Source organism: Chaetodon trifascialis, chromosome 17 (genome assembly GCF_039877785.1).
Source record: "Chaetodon trifascialis isolate fChaTrf1 chromosome 17, fChaTrf1.hap1, whole genome shotgun sequence".
Taxonomy (NCBI): Eukaryota; Metazoa; Chordata; class Actinopteri; order Chaetodontiformes; family Chaetodontidae; genus Chaetodon; species Chaetodon trifascialis.
In genome coordinates this window covers 8,600,081-8,617,767 of record NC_092072.1, presented here as the reverse complement: position 1 = coordinate 8,617,767, position 17,687 = coordinate 8,600,081, and the positions used below count along the sequence as shown (strand labels likewise).

The 17,687-nt window shown below is 43.9% G+C and overlaps 2 protein-coding genes across 4 annotated transcripts; one reads left to right on the top strand and one right to left on the bottom strand.

Annotated features, from left to right (window-relative positions):
• Positions 1-327: 327 nt before the first annotated feature.
• pygo2 (pygopus homolog 2 (Drosophila)) lies at positions 328-6,626 on the bottom strand. Of its 2 annotated transcripts, none has more exons than XM_070984862.1 (3): positions 6,437-6,626; positions 4,950-5,002; positions 328-4,817 (listed from the first exon to the last, which is right to left on the bottom strand). In XM_070984862.1, the coding sequence occupies exons 2-3, from the start codon at positions 4,992-4,994 to the stop codon at positions 3,123-3,125; spliced, it is 1,740 nt and encodes a 579-aa protein (XP_070840963.1). In that variant the 5' UTR covers positions 4,995-5,002; positions 6,437-6,626; the 3' UTR covers positions 328-3,122. The 2 variants fall into 2 exon arrangements, with proteins under 2 accessions (XP_070840963.1, XP_070840962.1); XM_070984861.1 differs by having other exon boundaries at positions 5,620-6,616.
• Positions 6,627-7,375: 749 nt separating this feature from the next.
• LOC139345932 (SH2 domain-containing adapter protein E-like) lies at positions 7,376-16,823 on the top strand. 2 transcript variants are annotated; one of them, XM_070984819.1, is made up of 7 exons: positions 7,426-8,392; positions 10,898-11,024; positions 12,503-12,739; positions 13,344-13,581; positions 13,881-14,000; positions 15,096-15,300; positions 16,638-16,823. In XM_070984819.1, exons 1-6 carry the CDS (start codon positions 7,883-7,885, stop codon positions 15,277-15,279), a joined length of 1,416 nt encoding a protein of 471 aa, XP_070840920.1. In that variant the 5' UTR covers positions 7,426-7,882; the 3' UTR covers positions 15,280-15,300; positions 16,638-16,823. The 2 variants fall into 2 exon arrangements, with proteins under 2 accessions (XP_070840919.1, XP_070840920.1); XM_070984818.1 differs by lacking the exon at positions 16,638-16,823 and having other exon boundaries at positions 7,376-8,392; positions 15,096-16,631.
• Positions 16,824-17,687: the final 864 nt, after the last annotated feature.

Here is a 17,687-nt window from a genome sequence, read left to right as displayed (position 1 = left end):
TTTAACTGCTTTGACCTGCTGTGCTCCGAATAAAGTGTTCTTGGTTGTGCTATCTTAGCATTTCAGTAGAATTAATCTGTCCTGTACTAACTGAACACTGTTTTTAAATTACATGTTTTTCAGGAAACTCCCAATGAAATTATTATTTTTAACAAATCAACAACAGGATTGAGAATCATCACTAATAAAAGCTTCACAAAATCTTTTTTTTTTAAATGAATCTCACTGTAAACTGTGAATAAAACCTTTTAACACAACGTCCTCGTCCCCGTTAATACAGTCAATAAAGCTACTGAGCATTATGACAAAGAAATTAGATTGTTATCGGTTTCACTGGGTTTTCCAACCCTCATTTTAATACAACAATTAGCAGACAAATTAAAAAATGTGAATAAAAACAGACATGGACAAGTACAAAAAAAATATCTGTCTTTACTTCAGAGTTCAGTACCTTTCCCTTCTCCACCAGGTGTGGGACTCGCTGGTTCCTCCGGCTTCCACCAAGAGGCGCCAGAGCAGAGCAAGAGCACAGCACAAATACCAGTACAAAATCAAAAAGGAAGAGCTGACAGAGCAAGAACAGAAAGGCAACTTGGACATTGAATAAAGTAAAATAAGGAAAGAGAGGGAAGAATAGTTATAAACACCTTATACCGCGACAGAAATGTGAAAAGTGGGTATTTTTCGCTCTTAAGTTATTTGGTCTACTTCAAGGCCTCTTGCGATACAGAGGCCAGAATATAAACATAAACAGATCAGTTACTGCATTGGTTCACATGCACCCCCTCCCCTGCTTTTTTTTGTTTGTTTTGTTTTTTCAAAAAGGACTATGCACATCTGATATGACATGATGTCACTACTTGCTATGCCAACACCATCCAAAAGCACTGATTTCACAATTCATGTGTACTGCAGAGATAAAAAGAAAGGGTTGACTCAAATGTACTGTATAAAAACCAAAACGGCATACTGTACACAACCAAGACACATACGTTCAACTTATTATTTTGTTCATTGGTCAACTCTCCAGCATGTTCGCAGCTGATGGGAGTTCCAGACAAATGTCTTGTCCTAATATTTACAACTATTTTGGTGGTAAAATCCTCTCTGTGAGGTGTGGATGAAATCGGCATGGGTCTCCCTTTGGATTAATCAGCACTGGGTACAAAATGACAGAAGTAGTACAGAGTCAAAGTGTGTGTGTGTGTGTGTGTGTGTGTGTGTGTGTGTGTGTGTGTGTGTGTGTGTGTGTGCAGGTGCAGGAATTGACAAGAGAATTTTTTTTTTCCACAGATGATCTATGTTTCTCAACATGATCGAGATGTCACACTGTATACTGATGTATTTTTCCATTTTCTTTCACTTGCTTCCAGAAAAAAGGCTAAAAATGGGATAGTGCCTGAATAAAGCATTTTAATGGCAAATAAAGCTGTGAAGCTATTAATAAATTAAACCTAAGTCCTTTTTTGCTTTTCAGGAACTTTCAAAATCTTTTTTTCCCCAATTGTAAAGATTTGATAGATAATGTCCGGTTTAATCAAAAGTAGGGGTGGGCGGTATACCAGTTTTGTCGCCAGTGTCACGCTCTGTCACACTGATTTCGCAACACAGTCAATACCGTGATAAATGTTTTATCAAAAATAATGTGACTGACTGAGACTGCGATAACATGCAAACAGAGGGTTATACACATAATCAGAACTGGAGTTACATGCAGGAACTACTATTCCTCGCTAGAATGCAGATTCTGGTAGCACGAAGACATGGAAGGTAATATTAAGAGCAACGCACGCTAACTTTTCCAAAACAAAAGTCTTAATTTACTCCATGTGAGGAAGTTGCAGTAGACTGACATGATGGAAATGTCTTCATAACAACTGGAATAAATACTTCGGCTATGCGTGCTAATCTTTTCCCTCCACACTGCTCTGAGGGCCAATCCAGACCAGTATTCGCTTCAAAATGAAGCTCAAGGATGGATCAACACCAGTTCCTAACCTCCAAGTTTTGCCATTTTTATGTCGCTTTACTGAATTTGGCGTTAGCACGTTCCGCGGCTAATGTGGCTAGTAGCATCTACTGTAGACACACATGGTGGAGCAATGTTTGCGCATTTAATATTCGGGGCCAGTCAAGACAAACTGCGTGAACCTTGCTGCTGCTGCTACAGTATGTAAATGTCTTTGACAGATATGCCCTGTGGTACACTGACTGCTGTACTTATGTACTTTGGGTTTTCTGCCAAATAAATGCTGCTGACATTCCTAATCCTTCTCCTTGTCTAACTCGAGAATGAATGACATTACATTTACTAATTAACCCACAATATGGTGCAGGCTACTCCTCCCAAAACACATGTAGACCTATACCTCATTTTCAGTCTTATTGGAAGCCAATAAATAGATGTTTTTCCTCTCTTAAAATATGTTGCCATACATTGTTAATTGCGTGAAGAGGTAGAATCATGTTTTGAGTGGAGTATCCCTTTTATTTTTGTAATACTGTGATATATTACCGTCAATGTAAAAAACAAAGAAAAAAAACCCCAAAACGTTGTGATATAAACTTTAAGTCATATCGCCCACCCCTGAATAGAAGCCGTGAAAAACTAAAAAAATATGTTAATGCTGTGAGTCATTCTATCACTACACAGCAGGGGAATATTTCAGCATTACCTTCGCCGGCTAACGTGGGTTTGTGTGTGTCTGCATGTCATACTCATATGGTGCATGAGTGCGGTCAGTCAATCACAGTCAGTCAGTGCGGGAGCCCCCGTGCCAGTCAGTCACAAAGTGTGTGAGGTAGTGTGTTGGTGTCAGTGCTTTGCTGGTTGGCAGGCTAGATGTCTGAAGGACTGTGTAGTTTAACATTCATCATGATTTGACTCCTTTCAGGGGGGAGGAAAAAGCATTTGCCTAGAGTCACTCAAAGTGCTATATATAAGCATGAACGCCAATGAGTGTGTTTCTCCGTGTAGTGAACAAGTAAAGGGCTAGTCAAGAGAAAGCTGGGCAAGAAGCTGACATGACACTCAGGTCATTCAATTAAATCAGAGCAAAGAATGTCTCCATTTGTCCTTATTTGTGTCCACATGTCCACGTCGCTCCTTTGTCATCCACTCCTCAACTCTCATTAGCTGCCACCAGCTGGCCTAATCCCTGGCGCACAAACACAGCCTGGATGTCCTTGGTCTTGATACAGAAGTCACAGGCCCAAACAGCAGCGCTCTCTCGAGTCAGCAGCCCGTACGCCGGCTCTGTCAGGCCTGTGCAGTCACGGTGGAACCAGCGTTGGCACGATGCCTCGCACAGGATGGCATCTTGATCGTCATGCACCTCCGCCATACAGAGGCCACAGGGGAAGACCATCCCGGGGCCGCCGAGCTTTCCAGGACCAGAACCAGGCCCAGTTGAGGGGGCGGCAGGGCCAGGGGGCAGGGGAGACTGGGTGTTTGGGGTGGAGGTGGAGTTAGAGGGGGGGTTGGGGTTGCTGCCAGGAGTGTTGCCTCCATTGTTGTTGGTCATGTTGTTCTGACCTGAATTGGGGGCTGCATTTGGCATGGGACCACCAGCACCAGGAGTGCTGTTCTGCTGGTTGTAAGGGGTGGAGCCAGGGGCAGAGTTAGGTGGAGTGGATTGTTGCTGCTGCTGCTGCTGCTGCTGCTGAGTAGAGTTGTTAGAGTTGGGGGTGTTTGTGTTACTGGGAGGCTGCAGCTGACTGGGCGGTGGATGCTGGGGCTGGCCTGATCCATTCAAGGGACCAGTAGGAGAAGAGTTGGGGTTAGGCTGGGGCGGTGCTGAGGGAGGCTGACCAGGTGTGTTGGCGTTCGGCTGCTGGACATCGGGGTGGCCAGGGAAGCCTGCCCCTGGCTGTGGTGGGCCAGAGTTAGGTGGAGGGCCTGGAGTGGTATTATTTGGAGGGGGGCCGTTGGGATTTAGGTTAAGCTGTTGCTGCTGTTGCTGCTGCTGCTGTTGCTGCTGCTGCGGCCCAGGTGGTGCCCCTGCTCCACCGAAGTTCTTTCCATCCTCGTTGCCTGGTCCTGGCGGACTGGGGCCAGGGTAGGGCCCATCCTGTGAGGGAGGGAACTGTCCTTGAGGGGGCATACCTGGCAAGCCTCCCACCATGTTGCCTCCAGGACCACCACCCATGCCAGCCATCATATTCATCCCGGGACCCATGCCGGCTCCCATGGGAGGCAGGGGGCCATGTGGGGGCCCTCTGGGGCCTCCACCACCAGGTAATGGTGGGCTGTTGAATGGGTGTCCACCCTGTCCATGCTGCTGCTGTGGGGGCATGCCAAAACGAGGATGGGGTGGGCCCCCTCCTCCAGGACCTCCCATAGCCCCTGGAGACAACATGGGATTGAAACCTGGCCCGGGGTGCATGGGTGGACTGAAATTTGGTGGCATATTGAACTGAGAAGGGCCACCAGGGGGGAATCCACCACCTCCTCCTCCTCCCCCGCTACCTCCTCCACCGCCACCTCCAAAGCCAGGCATTCCTCCAAAGCCTAGCTGGTGGTGAGGTCCAGCGTTGGATGGAGGGCCGAATGGTGGCCGCCGCCCAGGCTGGCCGCCACCTGGTCCTCCTGGGCCTCCCATGAAGCCCATGCCTCCAGCCATTCTGCCTCCACCTCCATACCCACCTCCTCCTCCTGCGCCTGGACTGGGAAGAAATGGAGCAGTACCTGGACCACCTGCTCCACTAGGTCGGGATGGGGGTCCAAAGTCATCGTCAAACGGGTTGGAGGCGACCAGGTGGTCCACCATGGGAGTAGGAGGGGGTGCAAATTCAGTGAGGTGGGAGAACCCTGCCGCCTAAAACAAAGAAGACAATACAGCATTTTTGTTTACACAATAGCTTTTCTGACACCACATGATTAAAATTCCCATTTTAGCCTTCCGATTTCACGTCACATACTGAGAAAATGTTGCCTCAACAGCCATTACCTGAGTGGTGGATTTCCTCGCTTTCTTTTTCTCCGGGCTCTTCATCTGTGAAGCTGAAATAGTAAAATATGGAGGGAGGGGGCAGAAAGGGGGAAATTTAATATTAGCTACAACAAAAACAGGCCTCCATGTCTCATGCTATTGGTCCACCGCCATTCAAGTGCAGCATCACATTTGGATTGGCCAATACCCCTTAGTGACAGAGTGGAGCAGCTTTAGACCTAGGGCCTCTTTTCTCAAGTCCAACAGTTGGGATGGATTCAATGATGGGACATAGACTGGCATGAGGACAAGATGCTTAACATCCAGGCGTTATCATCACCAAGGTTATGAAGCCTTGAATCGCAAATGACCCAGGCAGACCACATGACCCAGGCGAGAGGGAGAGAGGCCGCAAACAGAGGCAGAAGAGGTAAGGTCAATGAGGGAGACAGGAAAAGACGAAGACATGAGAACGAGGAAACGGAGTTGAAAGTACACTGATAGCAAGATAGACATGAACCCCGTTCACAGATCCACGCTGTGAGAAACAGCCACCACCGGAGACAGTCGTGAAGTTTACATATGGGGGAGGCGAGAAGGGATTTGCTAACAGCACCAGTGCAGCCCATTGCAGCGCAGTAATGGATGAATCCGATCTGATTGGGAGATGGGTGAAATTAATTCCTACCTTTGCGTTTTCCTTGTCCCGCCAGTAGTCTCCCCGATTCGGCAGCCATTAGCTAATATGACTGTCGGTGAAGTGGCATATCACCGTTCATATGCAAGAAAAAAAAAGTTAAAAATGACGACGTCTTGAAGGCTATGAGCCGAATAGGTGGAATCTGCCTTCAGGTCATGTCAATACCGCTAAAATTGTTATCATCATAGCAATAACTCACACGTATTGGTAACTATATTATAACGCCGGCCCAGGTCTGCAAACTCCTTTCCAGCTGCAAATCTTTCGGTGTCTGTCACGCCAGGATTTGGTCACCAAATAAACGTCAGGTAAAACGGAGCTGGTTTCACGTTATTAAGCACAAGTTCGTGTAGTTGCAAGCCAGTTTCTACTAACTAAGTGAAACTGGTTGTTTGCTACCTGGCTTGACCGCCAGTACAAACAAGTTACAGAGCACCCCACCTCCCTCTCTAAAATGATCACTTACAGATGTGTAGCAAAGAAGTCGACCAGCTAGCTAACGCAAGCTAGTTACTACCTTAGCTAACTAGCTAGCCACGTTACTCAATGTGGCTTGCTAGCAGCGTTGAGATTTCACCCAATAGCCGCAACCCCAGAACATTAACTGAAACTGTGATTTATCTTTCAACATTCATTTGTGAGAATGTGCATTCAAATTCACTTATCACAGCATTGATAAGATAAAGCAATCGACCATGTTTTGAAAACTGTTGTTTACTATGCTAACATTAGCTTGCTAGCTAACGTTAGCATGCCACTGAAGATAGCTAGCCATCTTGCAGACTGTCTTGGAAGCAAACTGTACCCTTTCTCCGTTGCTTGCTCTGCTGTCCTTTAAATTGAAACTCTCTGGTGTGTCATTGCCAGCAAACCAGTCCTCACTCGGTGTATGCTTGTTGATCCACCATTCAACTATAATTCATTCAAAAACGCAAATTTCGCCATAATTATCATGGCCTTCTGTCGCCACCGGACAAAGAGGGACAAGCAGGAGTATCGCGCACCATGGAAGGTTACAACTCATCGCAAAAATGGGGGTGTTCATAAGTATACCTAATAATTATCAGACATATTCCTACAAACAATGACTGAAAAACTGTTTGCACTGTATACTGTATTAAATTATAATATTACATCTTCACAAATCATCCGAATTATCCTCATCCACATTATCTTATTTAATTACTGGAATTAGTGTCATACCTTTCCCTGGCATATGTGGAGCAGCTCAGAACGGACCATTTCCCAGCGATACTCTGTACAATTAAACAAGGGGCGGACATTAATTAGACATCCAATTAAGCGCATTACAAAATGACACTATGATTAATAATTAATTAATTTCCAACATCAAAACACGAATATAACTGCCAACTTCAATTAACTTTCGCATGAATGAACGTATGCTACTGTGTACAGATGTCTGTGGTAGCCTATTACTCATGTGCAAGATCATAGTCAATTTTTATTGAAATGATAGATCTTTAGGATGTTTATATACGGATTTTTTCTCAAATGCACCATGATTTGTATACACTTATTATATTGCATACCATAGTTAAACAGAAGCTGGATTAATTATAAAGTTAAAGGATGATAATAAAGTGGGCATAGGTCAGTCAAAACTGGGACTCCCAAACTACTTATCCTACCATGTTATCTACAGTTAAAAGCTTATCACCGCCCACCCGGTCCTGCCTCCCCCTCCTTACTTCAGATACCCCCTCCCCTCTATACTCCAGGCGCAGTCCGGAGCCTCATTGCGACAGTGAAAGGTTGTGAAAGACCAGATAAGCCGCTCTGGGAATGGGACCACAAATCAGAAGCAAGAAGAACTTTACATTCTTTCGGGTCTTCCCACTCCGAAGACATCTTTTCCTCCAAAGGAATAAACTTTTCCTCAGAGCAGAAGAAGGAACAAGTGTAAGAAAATCACAAATGGGATAAAGCAGTGGTATTTGTTTTTCCCCTTTTCTTAAACAGACATGCTGCCTGTGGGCCTAACACTTCCATTGTTTAATATTGGAGCTTTAAGAATAGAGACTTTGACTTTGGAGAGCATTTATGACATGCTTTAAACTGAGGTGTGGAGATCCTGAAGTCCACACAGGCTCTATCCTAGAATAAAGCAACGGAAGTCTTTTGTTAGACAGGCTGTGATTTCTAAAGGTGCGTCTCTGGGGCCCCGGTGTATGGCGCTGAAAGGTGTCGGAGCAGGCACAGAGGTTTATTGCTTTCCATCTGTGATACAATGGCAAAGTGGTTCAAGGAGTTCCCCATCAATCTGAAGAATGGTACCGACAGGATCCGCTCAGCCTCCGAATCCGGCTCCCAGCCGAGAGCCAATAAAGCCGGGCTGGTGGCCAGCATTGGTACCAAAACAACAGGCTCCAAAGCGGGCCAACGCAAAAACTCCTCTTCTGACAGCACAGGCGGAGGAGGTGGAGGAGTCGGGTCTCTCCTGTCCGGAAGAAACCGAAAGAACTCAGCCACAGAGTTGAGCAGAAACGGTGTGAGCTCCGTGAAAGATGGGAAAGTCTGGGACAACCTCCTGTCTGGGAAAAGTCGCAAGAACTCCAAAGCGGAGTCGGTGTTTGAGGAGCAGCACAGACCCCTGAAAAGTTCCCCATCCGCCAACGCTTACATCAACCGGCTGATCAGAGTGGACAAACAGGACAAAAGCCCCAACTTCAACAGCAGCTCCATCACCAGTCAAGTGGTACCAGAGGCAGAGAAACCAGCCCAGTGCAAGACAGAGACTGTGAGTAACTACACTCCCTCCACGGTGTCACATGTCATTCAGGCTAAAAATCTGTGGAACCAAATACGTTACCTTTATCACATTTTTATTCTCCCACTCACATCATAATTAACATATTTTTTACCCGATTTAGGTAGATTTGTTTCCCTGTGGACAGTGGTAATTTCATGCTACTCTATGTTTAAGTTTCAAAATTTCAAAATAAAATATTGCACTTTTTGCTTTGGTACATTAATCTGACAGCTACATCTTCAGATTAAGATGTTGGGCCTGCAAGAAAACCTTTGATTTTTTTTAATTATTAAATGATCCAATCAGTTCCTCTTCCAAATACCTCAATCAACTACAATATTAAATCACTGCTTAGGCTGCATATTAATACACCAGTTAACATCAGTTACTGAAATGTAGTCAGGTACATTTATTCAAATACTATATTTGAGTACAAAGTTGAGGTATGTGTCTATTACTTGAGTATTTCCATTTTCTTTTACTTTATACTTTTACTCTACTACATCTCAGGAGGAAATATTGAAAAAACATTAGTAGCAATAGTTCTAATCTAATGATAAGTATCATTCTGAAATAGATCCGTCTGCATAATGAATGTTTTTACTTTTGGTACTTTAAACATATTTTGATGACAATATTTTTGTACGATTTCAAATGCAGGACTTTTACTTGTTTCAGAGTATTTTTAATCAGAATACTTGTTCCGCCACTATGAAGTCTAATCTAATATAATAAAATAATGCTTTAACATTAACAATGACAGTAATCATTCTGTAGCCTAATGAGTACTTTTACTTTTGATACATCAAGTACATTTTGTCGCTATTACTTCTAAATTTAATGGAAGTAAAATCTGAGTTTTTCCAGTGTTGCATTGCTTCTTGCTGCTGCTGCTGCTGATTGATCTTTGGTGTTTGGACGTGAAAACAAACAGAATTTAATTAGCAGCAGCTTTCTCTAATTCTTGCAGCAGTGCAACTCGCTGCACTCCAGCAAAAATAACATGTGGTGTCATCAATACTGTTGACAATGAAGTAGCAATGACCCAGTCCAAGCTCTGAAAATTGATATTATTGTTTCAGTTCCAGTTTCCACTATACCCATTGTGTCCACTCCTCCCAGTCCGTCTTTCTATCTCTCTTTCTCTTCCTCTCCACCCCTCACCCTTACACCCACCTTCCTCGCCTCGAATACAAAGCTGTGGTCAGACATGAGGCCTTACCTTCCTCTCCTGTGTGTCATCTGGCTCAGTATTCCCCTTCTCTCACCCTCCTCCCTCCTTTCTTTCATTAGAATCAGGCCCCCCGGGAGGGCTATCATGTTATAAAAAGCATCGTGTTATTTGACACTCAGGCGCTAACCCAAGCCCCCTCCAGCTTGTCTTTGAAAAAGATAGACAAGTCAGGGATAGTGATAGTGGAGAGATGGTGAGAAAAAAGACAAAAGAGAAAAAGAATAAAATGAGTTTTATATGTCAGAAAGGGAGTAAATCCCCTTTCTTGATCTCAAATTCATGTTCGCTCCACTGGCTTTGATTGGTCGGGTTACTGTGTGTCATACAGTGCGTCTACCTCTTGGTTTCCCTGTTGACACAGAGCATGAGGTTACTTCCACAGGCGGTGAAGGTGTAAACACTGAAAGGAAAATCTGTGTTGTAGTTTGCATCTGTTCCAATAAACACCCCCTTTTTTTTTTTTTTTTTTTTCCCTGTCAAGCATCTGCTGCTTTATTGAAAGACCAACAAATGCCAGCATTTCTTTGGCAAGGGGGCAGAACTGGAAGTGATTAGACACAGAGAGAGACCTTCATTTTATGGCCCACCATTGTCTCTTGGCCAGTGGATTGTAAAATAAACAAAAATTATATGGCACTGATAAGATGAGACAGTCAGGCATGGCGGGTGTAGCAGACCAGAGGCTGCTGACAGAGAGACATGAATGTGAAGAGAAGAGGCTTTGGTGGCAGGTGTTCTTCTGACCGGCTGCAGTTAGTTCTCCATCTTTTTTTGTCTGATGTACCCCCACATCGACACCACCCTTCATGTTCCAAAAACAGATTTGAAATTAGTTGAAACAATTAATCTTGAAAATTATTTTTCAAGCACAAAAGCCAAACTTTAGCCGTTTCCCTGCTTCTCAAATGTGATAATTTGCTTGCTTCCTTTGACGTGTATGTACATTGAATATCTTTGGGTTTAAGATTCTTTCTGGCACAAATAAGACTTTTCTGACAAAAAGATAATTCGATTAATTTTGAAAATAATCAACCAATGAACCAATGATTAAAATCTTTAGTTACTGTTATAAACCAGATGATATTTAAAGGTGGATAATGTCCTAATATATATATTTTTTTCATATCAGACATTTGATTTTGGTGTTTCTTTTAGCTGTGTCAGCATATTTTCACCCCATTTGCTGTCATTCTGAAAACATCATTTTTTTTTCCAAGTGTCAAATCTAAATCTTGATTTCCCTGCATTCTTTGACTCAGGTGATCATCCTTGAGGACTACGCAGATCCGTTTGATGCTCAGAAGACCAGAGAGCAAAGGGAGGCGGAGAGGGTCGGGGAGAACGATGGCTACATGGAGCCATACGATGCCCAGCAGATGATTACTGGTGAGACCTTCATCAGTATACTCTCGCTGCCTTCTCTTGTAGCTGTCGGGAAAAGCTGTGATATTTCATTCAGCTCTTTCCGCCATCGCTGAATCTGTGCAGCTGCGTTCGACCACTCAGCCTCTGTGTGAATGACAGGATTCCCATTTCCAGTCTCTCCAGGCCGAGCGAGTGAGAACGTGAACTCGCTCCCCAAGTGCTCTTTGTACCCCGTGGGGTGGCCATGGCAACTGTGTTGCGTTTGGACAATGGGTGCAGTTTCCTGCTCCTGCTTCCTCTTTCCTGTCTCTGCTTCCTGGTACTATTCTCTAAAAAGGAAGTTGGCCCTCAGTGCCCCCCCCCCCCACCACCTCCTCTCGGACGCAGCTCTGTGTAACCCCCTATATGGACCTGTCTGACCATTTATCAAAACTTCCCAGCATCTAGGAAGCCTGATGGTCTGTCGTCCAATCACATGCTCTCCTGACCTTTCATTCCATCACTCCATTGTTTGAACTGAAAGGGTTACACAATAGCCTGCTGTGAACGTGAACATGTTTTATTGCGGCGCTCTGTAGAAGAGTTTACTTCAGTCAGTGCCCGTGCTACTTCCAGGCCTCCTCAGAGAAGTCTGCAGAGGATGTGATGATGTGACTGAGTCAATTTATGAGGCTTAAATCACACTGAGGAAGTAAGCAGGAGCCTGATGTCACTGTTACTCAATAATCAAGGCTATGAGAGTAGGGCAGGGTTATTATTCACACTCTGTATAGCAGCTGACATCACTTACCAGAATCAAACTCTGTATTTTAGAAAGAATAACATGTCAGTTAATACCACAGTTTTACCATGATTTGGTGCTAATGAGTCAGTTTGCTGCTTCCTCTGATTACATCCAAGCAAACAAAACTTAAAGCAGAGCGTTAGAACTGCAGGATGTGAAATAAGAAGTACTTGGAAAAGTATGAAAACAAATAAGTATAAAAAAGCATAGGACCCAACAGCACCAGACTGTAGATAAATTAGTCATTCAAATCATCATAGACCAGTAATTTGGGTGGTACCACTGTCTAAAAAGGCACCTTTCATAAAGGGTTTAAAAGTTGTGATGAATGGCCGCAGTAATGGTTAGTAAATGATTCACTAATGTTTTGTAGATCAGTTTTTAGTCATTAATAAGAAAAACATCTGGGCTGCCAGGTTGTGGTTGGACTGTGTAATCACTTATTTCAGGGCCAAAAATTTCTGGAAAATGACAATAAAAAGCAGCAGATGGGTTGTCACAACCTGGCAACCTCACATTTGTTCTTATTAGTGCCTTGTAACTCATCTACTAAGCATTGCCATATGATTTATTAACCATTTATAAAGCCATTAGACACGACTTAGAAACCTGTCATAAGGGGTGCTTCATTAGAAGAAGCACTGTTTGGTTATTGAATCTTGCAGTTGTCTTTTAATCTCTTCTAATCTGTAATCCCTTGTTTTCTACCTGCAAGAGATTAGACGTCGGGGGTCCAAGGACCTGCTGAAGGTGTGTGTGCTGATGGAGGCTGGTGAGGGGACGGTGGAGGAAGGTCAGCCCGCGCCCTTGCAGATATACGACGTCCCATATGAGGGAAGCGGTGACAGCGACAGGACGCCAGTCACGCGGCCCGAGCTGGATCCTCGGCCCTCCACTGAGTACGAGCTGCCCTGGGAGTGGAAGAAGGAGCACATAGTCAGAACTCTGTCAGGTATGTCGGACTTTTGTCACACCCAGCTTGATGACAGATCATCATCATTATCACAGGGACATCTGTGAGGAAGCTTAGCAGCAGGTCTGGGACTACTTCTAAAAGGAAAGTGAGGATTTTTCTTGCTTCTGTGCACACCTGACCTGAATTTCCTGCACTTCTAAATTGTGAATATTTTCATGTCCTTATCTTTGTACCTGAAACAGCAACACTTTAAAAATAACTAAAAGATAACGCAGATGAATACATCACTGACTTTGGGCTATCCCTTATCAGACTGTGATACACTTTTTTTTTTTTTTTTTTTTTTTTTACACTTTTGCTGTAACCAGTAGCATTTAAATAATACAGCTCCAGCCCTGCTTCATCTCTGCCTTAGATCAATGTGAAGTATATTTGTTCAAAAAACAACTCATCCCTGCTCTCACATTTATATTTTATACGCTGCATAGGCCAACAGCATACTGAATAAGATCTTGCATGAATCATCAAACCGCTGTCTTCTTATTTTATATTTACTGGAGGCTTCAGCACCCAGTTCAAACTCAGGCACAGTTGTTTCTTTACATAAATTCATATCCTCTCATCACTCTTCTTCCCCCAGCACAGTTTGACAGCCCTGAACGCACAGCCAAAGATGAGACACCTCACCCCACACTCACCAGACAGCCTCAACATCCGCCCGCCCAGCCGCAGCAGCATCAGCATCTGAGGCAGAAAAGCTGGACCCAGAAGATCCTGAGGTCCTCTCCCCCAACCGTGCCGCCGTCCTCCGCCCCCGGCAGCAACCCTGACCCCGAGGCCTGCTGTGTTGACCCCACCTTGCCCCTGGAAAAACAGAGGTGAGGAGGTCAAGTGAGGCAAAAATCACCGTTCTGCTTAAATGATTTCCCTGTAGATGCATAAAACATTTAATGCTGTATTACGCAAAATATTTTAAAGGGAATTCAAATGTTTTGCGTGTCAGAGTGAGTCTGCATATGTTTCTTACTCTTGCAATAAACCTCTCTCAAGAATTTTAATACATTTCAGTGTTACATAAGAGTAACGCTCATTTACGAGGCGTTTTTCTGAAATAAGCTTCTAGACTTGATCACTAGCAGATGAAATGTAATTCGCCTCACGCCCTCCTCTGTCTCAGCTGGTACCACGGCTGTGTGACTCGCCAAGAGGCGGAGTTTCAGCTGCAGTCCTGCAAAGAGGCCAGCTTCCTGGTCAGGAACAGCGAGTCGGACAACAGCAAGTACTCCATCGCCCTCAAGTGAGTGTGACCTGAAAGTGCATCTGCAGTGTGTCAAGGGAAGAAATATTGGTCCAGTCTTCGACTTGACAGTTGAAAGCGAATTCATAGCTTTTTATAGGATACGGCTGTTAATATTTGATGACTTTCTTATTGTCAACGAATTCCTTTAAATGGCCAGAACCAATAATAAATATCACACATCTGTGAGCCACACTGCTGCACCAGCTCACATGTTCTTTCATTGCAACAAAGATGCTCTAGAACAAGAGATGCTGCATTACAAGCTGTGCCAATGGTATGAAATGGTATTAGCTTCCTACTTCCTAAGGGGCCTGGTCGCCGTTCCCCCCTCATCCCCATTAAACATTTTTTATCACTAATGCACCACTGATGGACGATTTCTTTGTCCATGTCAAAACAATACAACACCAGATACAGCAAAAATGTTTCTGCCTTTGCCGCTTAATTGTATTTGCTCTCTTAAAATTCTCTCTCCAGATCTCCAGCTCTCGTGTGCTGCTGAGACAGAGACAGATCTCACAAAGTTCATTTTGTCCTGACTTGTCTGTCTGAAAAATCATAATCTGTGCTCACGTTCATGTCTCCCATTGGAGTGATTAGGGGACCCATGTGACACAGATGCAGGGAATGAGTGTAAAGTGTGTTTCCTTTCACCTATCACCACAAATATTTCTTTTGTTTTCCACATACGGCCCCCCTGCTGCTGCAAATACTACAGCACAAAATGTATATCAATGCACATCTTAAAATAGTCCCCCGTTCACTATTTACTATTTACTCCTGTTTGAGTAATATTTGTAAAAGCTACAGTGACAGACAAATACATTGTTGGTTTTGATGTTTTCAGATTTGTGGTCAACAAGAAAAATAGAGAATAATGCAGAATCAATATGATCAAACTTGTATACTGCTAAATAAGATCCATACGCAATGATAATTCATGTTTTCATTTCACAAAGAAAAGTTTGTTCTTATCCCTCAGGCTGCTAAACACATACCAGAATATATGAATTTATATCAAGCTAATGTAAAGCATTGGATTGTGGGTAAAGTTAGTCAATTCTTGTCCCTCGTCTCCTCTGTGCGATTCAGGACGAGCCAAGGCTGCGTTCATATCATTGTCGCCCAGACCAAAGAAAACGGCTACACCCTGGACCAGAGCAGCTGTGTGTTCCCCAGCATCCCAGAGGTGGTGCACCATTACTGCACTCAGCGTCTGCCTTTCAACGGCGCCGAGCACATGACTCTGCTGCACCCAGTGTCTCGCATCCACTGAATCCACCCCAGCCCAGCTTAGGTATACAAAGCAAACACGCCTCTGGGCCACCATGGACAAAAAGTTTCCAAAAATCACCTCACCTCTGATCAGTGTGTACTTCTACTGCACTGCCCTTTTCAGCAAGTCTCCCTTCATGGCTTGGCTGTATGACCCTACTTCATGTGCTGTTTTTTTGACCATTAGAAAATATTTGCAGCTCACTCTGGGTCTAGCAGCCCTAGATGTCTTCCTCTGTCCTCATTTTACTTTGATGTGCAGCTGATGCAAACATCCAAGCTGCTGTTTTGCATGTGAACCAGGGGAAGCACAGCGCCGATGATGAGGCGCTTTTAATGAACAAATGTGATTTGGAGTTGGTTTGGGACCGAGGCTCATGCACAGATGTTTTAATCATCCAATGTGGCTCTGCAATAAGCTATGTACACATTTTAATTTTTGTTATTATTACTAGGTGGATTTACTATGAAGCAGAAAATGCTTTTGATATGGAGTGGAACTCATCCGTTTGTAGCTCTCTTTCTCCCTCTGGTGGATGTGCTGGTACACTGCACCAACATGCTGACAAAGAGTTTCTTCTTTCCTCCAAATTGATGGTTGGTAAAATCCATGCACGGAGCATATCGTTTCACTTATCAAGATATGAACAATGACCAGCTATTTTGTGTTCATGCTCGCAGCATATTTATAATTTATGTTCTTATACTTGCTGGTTGTCCGTAACCACTTGACCCTTGAGGATTTCCTCTGTTTTACTGTGAATGAGGGCGTTGTTTCTACTGTGTTATCTGCACTGTGAAGAGTGAGTGATTCACCCTGATACAATGTGCTTGAAGGACCACTGATCTGCAACAGTTCGTGCGTTTCATGACAAGAGCTGAAACTGCATTTCACGTTTAGTTTTCAGCTAAACGAGCCTGTTCATTCTGGCTGATATCTGCAAAATAAATGATTGTGATTTGTGGTAGGAAAACACTGTAAAATTAATGGCTTACACAAAACTCAAGGTCTACAAATAGGGATGATTTACAGATATAAAGGCAAGAAATTTATGACAATATTGAGATAAATTAAACAAGAAAAACCTGATTAAATATCAGCATAGAAAATTTCTCCCTCCCTCTGGTGCTAAGAGGCAGAACACCAAATGGAGAAGTCGTAATTATCTTGTATTCACTGAGGTCTTATTTTTCTTTGTGTACTCTAAATGTAACTCAATTCGCCATGTTATCTGTACTCTTAACTTAGACATATGCTGGAAATCATCTTGACAGCTCTGATCCTGATGTTAGCCGTCAGGATGACAATAAAATATGTTATAACTAAGGTTAAATTTTGTCTTCTGTTTTATATTTTAGGGCCCTGCCTTTTCCATGTCTCTGCGGAGATTTAAGGGAGGTCAGTTTATAGTTCTTGGCAGAGCATCGAAGCAGAAGTTATACGAGGAGACACACCTGCTATACATTTTTCACCGTCGTCTCTTGGCATGTGGAGGCCTGTTGTTCAAACGCTGTAAAACAGATTTGAATAAAAGCTCCTGAATCTCCACGCTGGGGATCCTCTGTGAGCTTCTCTCTGATCTCAAAAAATCAACAACACGAACAGCAAAATGCGAGGGGTGTTTGTGTCAGCGGTGTGTGCTCTGGAAGAGGGTGATCAAAGCATCAAACGGTCTCATCGTCCCCCGAGGAACCAGCCTCTTCACACAGGCTGGAATGACTGAATGAGGGCATTTTTGAGCATGATGAATCTTTTAACCGCGAGAGCTTGATTGCGGTTTCAGCGGTTTGGTAATTTGTCTGGATGTTTAGTCCTCCATTTCGCTGAAAGGGGATAGATTATTATGCCAGGTCAGAGTGAAGAGGTTAGGAGGAAAGGTCTAGTGGGGAGATTAGGTTCAGCTGAGGATCATGTTGAGGACAAACATCTTATGTAGCTGTAAGGAGCACCCCGGCCTATGCTGTGTGTAGAGCTAAGGTAAATGCAGCACTAAAAACAGACAAAGTAAGAGTAGTATCATTACACCTATGTCAAGGATGTCCTCTGTGAAGGAAAAAAAGAGCAATTGACACCATCCCTCCATCCTTCCCTCCTTTTCTTACGTATCGCTCGCCCCTCTCCTTTACCTCCTCACTCTGTCGGTGTCATCCGAGGCTGCTATCTGTCTGTCACCTGTTTCTCCTTGACTCACGGCGAGGACACTATCACTGTTTGCCTCTGTTTGGTGCCAAGAGTTTGTGTTTTAATTTATGAAGGCAGGTGGCCCACAGGTTAGATTTCATTACGCTAAAACCAGAGCTAACTTTCAGTCTTCTTGAGTGTGTTGTGTTGCTTCACGGATAACTGTTTGCTGCTCCGCTTTGAAGCAGCTGACTGGTTGCAGGTGACTTATGAGACACTTTCACCTT

Bases quoted from the DNA above. Each gene is read 5' to 3' on its own strand.
- pygo2 (XM_070984861.1), bottom strand. From the start codon at position 5,668: ATGGCTGCCGAATCGGGGAGACTACTGGCGGGACAAGGAAAACGCAAA. The intron at 5,003-5,619 runs GTAGGAATTAAT...TTACTATTTCAG, and splicing joins GGGACAAGGAAAACGCAAAG to CTTCACAGATGAAGAGCCCG. The intron at 4,818-4,949 runs GTAATGGCTGTT...TCTTTGTTTTAG, and splicing joins CGAGGAAATCCACCACTCAG to GCGGCAGGGTTCTCCCACCT.
- LOC139345932 (XM_070984819.1), top strand. From the start codon at position 7,883: ATGGCAAAGTGGTTCAAGGAGTTCCCCATCAATCTGAAGAATGGTACC. The intron at 8,393-10,897 runs GTGAGTAACTAC...TCTTTGACTCAG, and splicing joins CCCAGTGCAAGACAGAGACT to GTGATCATCCTTGAGGACTA. The intron at 11,025-12,502 runs GTGAGACCTTCA...TCTACCTGCAAG, and splicing joins TGCCCAGCAGATGATTACTG to AGATTAGACGTCGGGGGTCC.